A 12098-nucleotide genomic window follows, 5' to 3' on the forward strand; every position below is an offset into this window, starting at 1 on the left:
GTAGTTACTTCTCCCTATTTTGTGATCCTCTTTTCGGTCAATCGTTCTCTTTTCTTTTACTTCAAATTCCACAATCACAAAGTCACTCTTTGCTATTGGGCAATCTATTTTAATATTTTCTATTACTTCTGGTTCCTTGCTAAAAACCAGGTCTAATCTTGATGCCTCTCCTTCGTTCCCGAATCTAGTATGTTCCTTAATCCATTGCATCAGCACATGTTCCTTTGCCAGTTGCAGGAGTCTTCCTCCCCACGACTCTTCTGTTCCCTGCATCTGCCAATCCTCCCATTCTACCTCTTTACAATCAAAATCACCCATTAAAATTATTCTCTCACCCTCTCTCAACATTCCATCCAGGCAACTCACTGTGTCTTGTATCATTTGTTCATATTCTCGGGCCTTCCATGCATTGGTTCCTGGTGGCACATACCCTACTACACACTGCCTCCTTCTTCCTTCAGCACCCACAATTTTCACTTTCAGTACAGGTAACCCTCGATTTACGCGAGTATTGTGTCTTTGAAGAGGTCACGTAAATCAAAAACAATGTAAATCAAACAAGAGGTAGGTTTCTATCGAAAAATAAATATTCACTTCATTCGATGGAGAGAGAGAGAGAGAGAGAATATCCATATCACCGAGATATCCACTCAGGCACTCAGTCTCAGCCTCACTCGTGTGAGGAAGAAATGAGGGACACCATGAGCGACTGGCTAGTATTGGTACCGGTACCGAACAGTCTGGTACCGCTACTGTACCATATAGCTGGTACCGGTACCTGCACACCCCTATTGTTGAGTAGCGTGACAGCGTGGGTACTGTATTGTTGTTCAAGTGGCGCGCGGGAAGAACTGAGTTCAGCTGTGTGGCCATGGCGCTGTGTGAGTCCAGTTGCGTGAGACATCTGGTGGCTACTCCATAAAATATCGTGTTTACGTGAAAAAAACATGTAAATTAAACATTTATTTGGATTTTGGACCCCGCGTTATTTAAAAAACGTGTAAACCAAACTCGCATAAATCGAGAGTTACCTGTACCTCTGCCAAGCCTTCACCCTCAATCACCTCTTCCACCCTAATGCCTTTCCTTACCATCAACATCACACCTCCTCCTTGTTTTCTCTTTCTGTCTCTCCTCCTCTCCTCCTGCACCTTCTCCAATCCCTACCACCTCAACTGAGTCACACAACTTAGTTTCCGTTAGCCCCACAATATCAGGTTCTCTGTCTCAGATAGTCGTTAAACTCTATCCACGATGACACTATTCCATTGATATTCGTATAAGACACTTTCCATCCTTCCTCCTTTCCCGTTAGACTTTTTCTCGCCTTCCTCTCGTCACCATGAACCACTTCCTCACTTTCATATCCATTACTCTCCAAAAAACTTCTTTTCTTCTTCTGATCTCTTCTCATTTAAATCACGAACCTCACCTCTGAGTTCATTCAACTTGTCTCTCTCTTGTTCATTCAGATCTTTCCTCAGCCACATCATTTTGATGTTTTCTTCTCCCGCTAGCTTCCAAGCTCCTGCCAGGGCCTCTTCTACTTCGCCTTGTGCCTTGAATCGAATCCTAATTGGTCTGTCTCTTTCTCCATTGTATTTTCCAATCCTATGACAGTCATCTATTTCTTTCACCAGTTGTTATTTGATCCATGTGTATATGTGGTTGAGTCAACATGGGTGGGTTGGCCGCGCACGCGCAGTGGTGACAATGAGAACTGGCATGGAGGAACCACAGGCATGCCACATCCACAACTGTTTCTTCCTTCCATTTAACTTCAGCAACAAGTCCACAACTTGGGTAATGGCAGCACAAGCCGTGACAGCCCATACTTTAGCAGATGACGCCATGTTGATACAGGGCAAGTGCTTTGTTTACGTTGTGGATGTGGATACGGGCAACAGACCTTGGCCGTGTGTGACGCACACCCGGAAAAGTTGGAGTTGCCAGTTGCCTTAGCTGGCGCCAACTCGGTGGGAAGAAAAAATCCCTGTGTGACACCAGCTAACGGATAACCGTAAACTCGCTACCGGTTGGGCATACGGGCATTGCCCGTAGCCCCAACGGTTGGACGAAAAGGCCATTGTGACACCACCTTAAGGCAGTGAAGCCGCTGATAGGGTGAGCGTCGGCGATGATGTCATCGGACTCCCAGCGAATCATAAGCGTGTTTTCAGAACTGTCAGCCAGTCATAAGGCAGCCGCCTTCAACTGCGGCTTCAAAACAACCCATTCTCTCTCTCTCTCTCTCTTGCCATAGCCACAATGTTTGGAGGAAAACGTCCAGTGTGATACTACCTTTAAGGGTCGCGTTTGAGCCAAGAATAGGAAATATCCCCCTAAAATTAGATTTTCTGTTTTTCACATTTCTACTTTGGTCTATCTTCATGGATAACTGTTTTGAAATATCTTAACGGTACGATGCCTGTTTCCAATGGAAATTAGTCATATCTGACTATCTCAGGCCTAGAGTGGCCCGCTGGCACGCAACCACACTCTAGAACCTAGGTGCTATGTGTTTATTACGTTATTTATATGATTTTTAGGCAGTTTTTCGATATATGTAGCTGTAAAGCAGCTGACTGACGAAGTTATTAACAAGCTTTCCTCATACTACACAAAGGCTGTCAGAGACAAGCATGAGACTGTCGGTAGCATGAGGTCAGCGATAATGGCCAGCTATTATCACCACACTGCCACCAAAAAGAACATCGTCTGTGTCCCGAGAGTCAATCCTCATGGTGCTGGGTGCAGAGAAGCCTGGCAAAAGGGGAGAGACCAGCACCACACACTGACAAGAGGATTTACTTGTCCCACATGTCATACGACATCCTCAGCCTCATCAGGACGGTGTACCGTGACCTCACAAGACCAGAACTGCTGGAGAAGTGCCTGAAGGGGAGGACACAGAACAGAAATGAGAGCCTACACGGAAAGGTCTGGAGGAAGGCTTCAAAAGACAAATTCTGTGGCCTACTTAGGACTGTCTTTGTGTCCCAGGTCACAATCCTGGAGCATAACTTTGGGCACAGTGAAGCCAACCTCCTGACCTCACTTGGGTTCAAGAGGTCCTCCAACTTCATAGATTCTCTTGAGCGGAAGGAAAAGAGGACAAGCAGAACCAAGAACAAGAAGAGGAAGAAGAAAAAGACAAGAAAACAAGCCAGCAAGGCAGCAGAAAAACATTATAAGCCTGGAGGCTTCTGAGTAAAAACCTAGCTATCTCCAATGAGTGGGGTGGTGCCCCATGATACCTACACCATCGAGTGTATAATATCCTTAGAAAAGGAGGGGACCAGGTACCATAACTCAGAAATATCTGTAGAATAAAAAATACATTGCAGAAATAGCATATCAAACATATTATGGTAACGAAATGTAAAAACAATGATTTCTCGAAATGTAAGTTGTCATTTTCGTTAAAATTCTGATAACCTATAATAGGCATTTCCAATTGGATAAGTTCATTCAATAGGGTAATGGTAAGACTATATTTCCATCAAGACAAAACTCTTCTAAGTGCCATAGAATATTTTTTTCATATATTTTACACCGAAACAGCAATATGTGTTTGGTTACATAATGAAAAAAAATATTATTATATATATGGAAACAAAACATCGCCAACGCATATTGTCCAAATGTTAGCACTGAGGTTTCTTTACATTGTCCAATGAACAAAATATCTGAAAACCCATATAGAAAAAAGTTATTTAGAACTCAAATTCGGTCAAAAATTTTCCAAAAAAAAAAAAGTTTTTGGTCAGTCAGGCTCAAACTTTGCCAGAGATGTTAGATTATGGTCTACTTTATTGTGTAAAATTTACAGCCAAAAATATGAAACTTCATATGCTTTTTAAGACTATGCGCCCCTTAAAGGTAGCGTGCGTGACGCCGATGGTAAGTAGACGTGACCCGTATGTGTCAAAGCAGTGCGAAACTCGGGGTGATAATGCGCAAAAGTCGGGATGGTAAGAATTTAGGACTAACCGCGAAACTCGTGGATCGCGAAACTCATATAGCACGAAACTCAAGAGGGTACTGTATTTTATTTTTTCCTGCTATAATGCATCGACTTATAGACTTGAAAGTAAGCGTTTATTGCTTCCCCATAGGCATACATTTCACATGAATATAATCAGAAACATACGTTGATTATTTAAGACATGGCGGACGCTCCCCTTAAACACAGCAGTGATGTAGACCAGTGATTGTATTCTCATCACAACTCAGTAAACAAAAAGTAAACAAATAATGACGAGTATAAGTGAAAGAACGGGTCTGAAATGTTTATACCACTTTTACATATAACTGATATTTGCAGAAATTATTGAGTCATTGCTGATACGTATAAACCATTTTATGCCATAAAGAAGAGTCAGTTGAACGTGGTAGTACAACTAGACTAAAGGTTACAGAAATAAGGGAAGGCTCTCACAACTGCAGACTATAAAATTATTTAGAGACCTAGACCAGATCACTCAGTGTGTAATGTGTATATTATAATGTACATGTGTATGTATGACTGTACGTGTGGCGACACCCGGTCGGTGTCGCACAACAGGATGTCTAACAACACGTCGTGCTTTTGGCCGTGGGAAGCTGTGATGAACTGACACTAGGATCAGCAAATGATGACTTTCATCAACAGTCATCAACCGCAACCCACACCCTTCCGGACGAACTACAAGCAAATAAAACGGGCGAACAACGCGGAGAAGGGAGAGAAGACGGGTGACGGGCAGGCGAGCGGTGCTCTGCCGCCCCGCGCCCTGCAGCGGTGTGGCTGTCTCTGATTTCGTGCGTCTCGCTCACGTAAACTGTAAACCTTATGTAGTACAACTGTTAATATAGTTAAAATACATTTGGTCACCGGCGAGGGAAGGACGCGAGCGTGCTGAGTAGTGGGGTATCGAGTTGCTGTCTTCAAGGTTTTTAACACATTATAGCTGACACTCATTGATACGGTTTAAGTAATTACACCACATGCAACATGATTTCAGGTGAATTACTATTATTATGTTCACGTGTTTAGGCGTGAGGGGCCGTATCTAATCTATTAGATTTTTCAGCTGTTGATTTTTCTGGCGTGTGGTTGTTTAATATTTTTCTTGAGTAACATTGTTACGCATTTTATGTATAATCATTCATTTTCTTTTCTCCTTTCTTTTGTGTATTTTATTGCACAGTGGAGACGTTTTGTCTTGCTAAGCCTCACTCATTATTCTTATTCCTCTTTTATTATGCATTTTAAAAGCATCGGGGAGGAGTGAACACATACTTAGCGGTGAATGATTATTACTTTACTTATTTTTGCAGCAATATTTTTTTTTCTTTTACCATTTTACTCCTCATTTTACTAGTAACTCCTTTAATGGCAGAGAAACCTGACACGAGGACTATGAGGGGTGGGTTGAGAGAAAGAACAGTGCCGTCAAGGACAACGGTAACTGTTCTCATGTAAGGAGTGTAGCAGTCTTCAAAGGGTGCTTGCTCCTCCTACGCTCCATGTGCAACCAAGAGGTATTTACTTACCTTACTAATCCCACAATGGCTTCTGCCCCTAATCACCCGCTAACAGCAACAGCAGTTAGGCCTTTCGCAGGGTAACTAGGGAGGCAGATTGTTCCGCCAGGGACTTCTTGTTTCAAAGTGAGATTGTCATGGACATTTCATTCGTGTCAAATCCAGGAGATAAAATATCTCTCAGCCGCTTGAAGGTCAATCCCGGGAACGGGAACGCCGGCCCTCACAAACAGGAGCGCGTTCACTGGACGGAAGGTTTATGATGCGTTTTGGTCACTTTTTCTTTAAACATTTGGGGAAGATGGGCAACACAGCCTCATAAAGGGTGTATATTTTGCTGTGGACACTGTGCAAACGAGTGGCCTTTTTAATAGGCCAGTGGACGCCTATAGGCTATCTACTGATTTGATCTCGTGTTTTAAACAGGGAAACTAGACAGATGGAGAAACCATTTCTGTAGCTAATGCTAGATTATTACTAGAGTTCCTTATGTACATGATTGTCCTTAAAGTTCCTCTTCGAAGGAGTGCAGTATCCCATTACTACAGCCCCATTGGCAACCTACACGGTTTTATCAGCCAACTTTTATGGCATTTAAAGTAATTTTGGGTCCTTTTTGAAGCTTCGTTTGCCGTCGACACGTTCGTCGGGGAGGGGGGCCTTCGCGACCCTCTGACCTAAACCTTTTTGGGTGTCACCAGCGGTAATAAAAAATTCCTTGGTGTGTTCTTTTACCCGTGGTTTAGGCAGAAATAGTCAGATAAATAGGTGGTTGGAAATTTGAGCTTTACGATTTTTTTTTTGTACAGAATGGTGCATAGTGATCGTCTCCAAAGACTAGCGCCGGCTTGAGGTTCAGCCTGACGCTGCTTTGTGTATCTTTCCACCACACGACTATAACCTGCATCCTCGCATCTACTAATTTATGTTTGGTTCCTAAGCTTTTGCCTGCATCTTTTTCATGCGAGAGGGGAGTGCTTGAGTAATACTTTTCACTCTAACCCACTATTTTCTTTTATTGCTGAGTTGATGCAAGGCAGTCAGTCTTCTTAATTTAATTGGAGCCGTAATAACCGAGGGTGTAGACTAACATAGGGATAGGTACAATTTAACCTTGAACCTCATGTGCTTCTGATTAAAACATACTTTTTCTCTGCACTGACAGACTTAACTTAACTTGAGCAGATGCTGTCCCTAACTTTTATCGTAACCAGCATGTGAATATCTGTAAGCTTTGGCAGTAAGCAGACAAGTCTTACTTACCCTTACTTGACATACCACTGTTACCCGTTACGGGAATTATTTTTGGCGTCAAAGATGTCAGTCATCCACGTTCGTTACGATCGAGGGATAGGTGGAAATTTGTCTTTTTCATTTGATGTTTATTAATGCTGGAATTTCTTTAATCAATTATGCTGGAATTGTATATTTCAGTGAGATTTGTTACAACAGTGATTTCACAACTTAGTGACAGGATTTTCTTTTATAGTACTGTAGACCTGTAAAACGGAGTATTAGGAGTTAGTGGTGCTGACTGCCGATGCTTCTAAGGTTCTCCAGACTTGTCCTTGTTATCACATTGTAACTATTAGGAGACTCTACGGATAACATTACCTCTTTTCACACAACCTTATCTATTGTTGTAAACCCCACCCGTCTCGAAGGCGTGCCGAGGGTAACGACACTGGCAATTAATTGTCACGCAATGGATGAGTGTTTCTCTGCGACAGTTTTGTGTCCAGGTGTGACTCGAAGGTTCAGTGTGTAGCAGATCTTCTTCAAGGATTGTTCCTTTTTCTTTTTACTATTCCAAATAGCTCCATTACCATGTATCCTAATGACAGTTTAGTCAATTTAATTTTACTAGGATGTATCATGTAAATAATTTTTCGAGCTATTATTTTGTTTTCTCGGAATAGTACTGAGCTTCCATGTCCATGACTCTTGCCAAGTTTACTTCGCCCTGTATGTACTTTGCCCATTTCTTGTTACTTCCATGATTATTTCTAATTATCATTGGCATTTCCCAATGCTGTATCGTTAAGCGGGCTCTGACTTGTATATATATTTTTTTTAATGCAATAACAGGACCTCGTTTAACTAGTACACATTGTGCGACTGTAACATGGGTAGGTACACTGCTTTTAAAGGTCGGGTGAGTCGCGAGGTCGCGACTTTTAGAGAACCGAGCGATGTAATGTGTATATTATAATGTACATGTGTATGTATGATCAGTGCGTGTGGCGACACCCGGTCGGTGTCGCACAACAGGATGTCTAACAACACGTCGTGCTTTTGGCCGTGGGAAGCTGTGATGAACTGACACTAGGATCAGCAAATGATGACTTTCATCAACAGTCATCAACCGGAACCCACACCCTTCCGGACGAACTACAAGCAAATAAAACGGGCAAACAACGCAGAGAAAGGAGAGAAGACGGGTGACGGGCAGGCGAGCGGTGCTCTGCCGCCCCGCGCCCTGCAGCGGTGTGGCTGTCTCTGATTTCGTGCGTCTCGCTCACGTAAACTGTAAACCTTATGTAGTACAACTGTTAATATAGTTAAAATACATTTGGTATTTGTATTAACCTGAGAGAGAGAACTAAAGTGAACTAAAGTGAACTTATAACGGCTACTGCTCGGCCACACATCACTTAACTAAAAGCCTATTGTGTTGTCTCAACCACTTCAGTCAACTGGAGAACACAGGCAACGGTACACCGGACCTGACGTGAGACAGCAGTTCGCGCCTTAAACTTAAACGTAACACGTTACATTAACCACGTTAAAAATGACGCTTAAAAGTCGTTAACAAGTGGTCAAAAAAGTGGCAAATGTCCTTTAACACTAACAAATGTAAAATAATGCACTTTGGGTCCAGAAATAGTAACCACACACTACATGGGTGGCAAACCACTACTGGTAGTGCAGGAGAAAAGAGACCTCGGGATCACTATCAGCAGTGACCTGAAACACACAAAAGATTGCAATTCTGCCTGCAAGAAAGGCAATACGTACTATGTTCGGGTTCAAAGCGAGGAACTTGGAATTTAAGACACTGGGAGTTATGTTAACTTTGCATAATTCACTGGAATACACTGTGCAGTTCCGGCCCCCTAATTACAAGAAAGACATTGAATTACTCAAGAATACAGCGATGCTACTAAAATGATACCATTACTGAGGGCGTAACCTTATGGAGAACAACTCAAGCGACTCAACTTCTTCACATTGGAAAAGAGACGATTGTGGGGCGACCTAATACAAGTCTTCAAGTACCTGAACAAGTTCAGCAATGTCAGTCACTCCAAACTCTTCCTGCTGCAAATCAACTAGAGAACAAGAAACAACAGTAAAACAATTCAAGCGAAGCGATGCAGTACAAATATCGGCAGGAGTTATTTCTCGAACAGAGTTGTCCACCACAGGAACAGCCTTTCTGCAGAAGTAGTTAGTGCAGAAACAATCAACTCCTTTAAGAATTGCAATGATCGTCACTTTGCTGCATCGGGATTGAACAATGTATCCACGAGTACAGACAAAAGTTCTTTAATCCTTTCCGCAGGTCACTCCTGTGGATGAGGGATTGATTAAATCACTGAACCAATAGGCTTTCTGCTGCCTGCTCATCCATGTTTCCTCTTCCTCCTCCCAAATCTTTATAGAACTTTATTACTTTAGCCTTTATCCTTGGTGCATAAGCCTAGAGTATTTAAATATATATATTTTTTTAGCTTGGTAATGATTACTATTAACAAAACTCCTTGATTTTTGCTTTTATACATATATTTTTTGCAGGTGCTCACATTGTTGCTCCTTCTGACATGATGGATGGCAGGATTGGTGCTATTAAAGCAGAGCTGAAAGAAGCAGGTCTGGCCAATCAAGTGACAGTCCTTTCTTATGCTGTAAAGTTTGCGTCTTCCTTCTATGGACCATTCAGAGAAGCTGCTAAATCTGCTCCAGCCTTTGGTGATCGCCGATGCTACCAGCTGCCCCCAGGAGCTTCAGGGTTGGCTGCCAGAGCTGCTGTGAGTAATAAAGCTTTCATAGCAATCTTGCAAGAAAATAGTACAGAAAACTTTCTAATATTGGGACCATTAATATCTGAAATGCATCAGTATTTGTACCAACCATTTATCCTTTCCCTCCTCCTAATTAGAAATCTGACTTGAAACATGAAAGCAGTTGCTAATCTACCTCTATTAGTTGAAGCAAGCATATGATTTTCTGATGCATTGTGCCTATAAACTCAACTAAGGGGGTCAAATGGTCTGTCTCAGTTGGTGCTGGTGCTTCTTTTTTTTTTGTTTTAATATAATGATGCCACTCTCTTCCTGCTCCACTAAAGTAAGTAACAAACTTAGAGTTAACGAATAGCATGAAAATTGTTTTTAACTCAGAGTGGTACAAAGTAGTCAGTCATTGACAAGATATAAACTCTGGACCCTGCACTCACCACACCACTGCTTTGCTTGGCCAATGCTGCCCCCTGGTGATCCACTTGAACGAAGTCACTGAAGTAGAGTTGACTGATGATCCGGGCAGCATGTGGGTAATCTTCTGCCACTCGGCGATAACTTGAAAAAGCAACGTATTTTGGTGTTACTCAAACCTAGGTCCATGGGCTCACCACACCCGCACTCTGGCCACTCAACCACCGCCTCCCCATAATTAAGGCACATAACACTTACTAGCCAAGCACATACATTGACACTGAGCTCAGTGAACACTCATCTTCAGGTATACATAGAAAACAATGCAATACATGTAAATGCCTGTCCATTATCTGAGACAAGAAGTAGGAGGAAGTGGTTGATGATAGATGTCTCCTGTAGCCTTGGTACCGGTAAGGGTTGTATGGCTACTGTATCACAAGCACTGCATCCTTACTCTCTTTCCCACAAGGTAACTTTAAAAGTATAAGAAATATTTGAGTAGTTTACACTCTAATACACAACTTAATATTCCAGCACTGTATTCTTTTGTGAGGCTCTCTGATTGCCATCACTTTTTACCTCAACTGTGAGGCCCCTGGCAGCCAAACTGTGATTACAAGCACCCCTCATTTGAGCCCACCTAGTTTGCTGCCTGTGATTATGGTCACCCACCCTTTAGGGGTAAACCTAGACATGTATTTGAATGTCACACAGATAATGTGTGACATTTTTAGCCACCAGTTAAACGTTACTGACGAGATCCTACTGTATATGCCAGTCATTCATCTCTATGCTACCCATTTACTGTATATAACTGCAAACTTTAGTTAATTGAAGCAACAGTCATAGTAGAAGGCAAGAAAACTACTGAAGACATCACCATAAAGATGCTTTTCCCAGCACAAGCTGCAGCTGACCAAAAGAACCTTACAATGGAGCTTAACCCCTTCAACGCGAGGACGTGTATACTGCGTCCTTGCGTGCCCCGTACCATATCCGAGGATGCACATACTGCATCCTGGCTCGCTTTTGCCAATATACGAGTTATTTTATCTCTATTAGGGCTTACATCTCAAAATTATCAATTAATTTATGTTTCTTTATGTGCACCATTTAATTCTGCATGTTTTCATATATAATACATGATGATTATATTGAGTTTATGGCTGAAAACTTGTTATATTCAATAGCGACATTTGAAATTTGGCTCGCGCAGCGATCTCGGATACGGCGCGGAGCGCTGTTTTGGCCAGGCCATAGTGAGTTTCTTTATGTGCACCATTTAATTCTGCATGTTTTCATATATAATACATGATGATTATGTTGAGTTTATGGCTGAAAACTTGTTATATTCAATAGCAACATTTGAAATTTGGCTCGCTCAGCGATCTCGGATACGGCGCGGAGCGCTGTTTTGGCCAGGCCATAGTGAGTTTCTTTATGTGCACCATTTATTCTGCATGTTTTCATATATAATACATGATGATTATGTTGAGTTTATGGCTGAAAACTTGTTATATTCAATAGCGACATTTGAAATTTGGCGCGTGAGGCGATCTCGGATATGGCGTGGAGCGCTGTTTTGGCCAGGCCGTAGTGAAGGGGTTAAAGGTGTCATATACTACCACAAAAAAGAGAGGGAAAACAATCTGTTTTTTCCTTCCCCGCCATCAACCATCACAGTAATTTTCACATCACAAGACTTTTGACTTCTTTATTTTGAATTTCCAGGAGCGTGATGTGGAAGAGGGAGCTGATATGCTGATGGTGAAACCAGGCATATCCTACCTTGATATTGTGAGGCAGACTAAAGACAAATACCCTCAGCACCCACTCTTTATCTACCAGGTATAAAATAAAGAAATTTGTTTTGTTTTTAATTAGGGGACTAGTATTTAATAGCATATAATAGTTTTCTTTACTACTATTATTATTATTATTTTTATTATTATAGCATAAAATAAATGAGTATTCTATATCAACCCCTTCTTTACCAACAGCACATTGCCTCTGCGCACCAACACATATCCTAGTATTGACGTTTTAGCCCACTCCACCTAATTTTATGGTGGTAGTTTATTTTTATTTATACATTATCATTTAGTGTTTATATTAATTTTTTTAACATGG

At 41.8% G+C, this 12098-nt stretch overlaps 1 protein-coding gene across 8 annotated transcripts in view; it reads left to right on the forward strand.

Moving 5' to 3' along the window:
- The window catches only part of LOC127008852 (delta-aminolevulinic acid dehydratase-like), an 82141-nt gene that overhangs the window by 44858 nt on the left and 25185 nt on the right, over positions 1 to 12098 (forward strand). For 7 of the 8 annotated variants that reach the window (XM_050881230.1, XM_050881227.1, XM_050881229.1 and 4 more), the window contains exons 6-7: positions 9328 to 9560; positions 11700 to 11816. In XM_050881230.1, coding sequence (XP_050737187.1) covers positions 9328 to 9560; positions 11700 to 11816 — 350 coding nt within the window. Of the gene's footprint in view, positions 1 to 5384; positions 5527 to 9327; positions 9561 to 11699; positions 11817 to 12098 lie in introns of those variants that run through there. The other variant, XR_007761376.1, reaches the window with a different exon arrangement.

The sequence above is a fragment of the Eriocheir sinensis genome, chromosome 39, assembly GCF_024679095.1.
Source record: "Eriocheir sinensis breed Jianghai 21 chromosome 39, ASM2467909v1, whole genome shotgun sequence".
In the NCBI taxonomy this organism is placed as follows: domain Eukaryota; kingdom Metazoa; phylum Arthropoda; class Malacostraca; order Decapoda; family Varunidae; genus Eriocheir; species Eriocheir sinensis.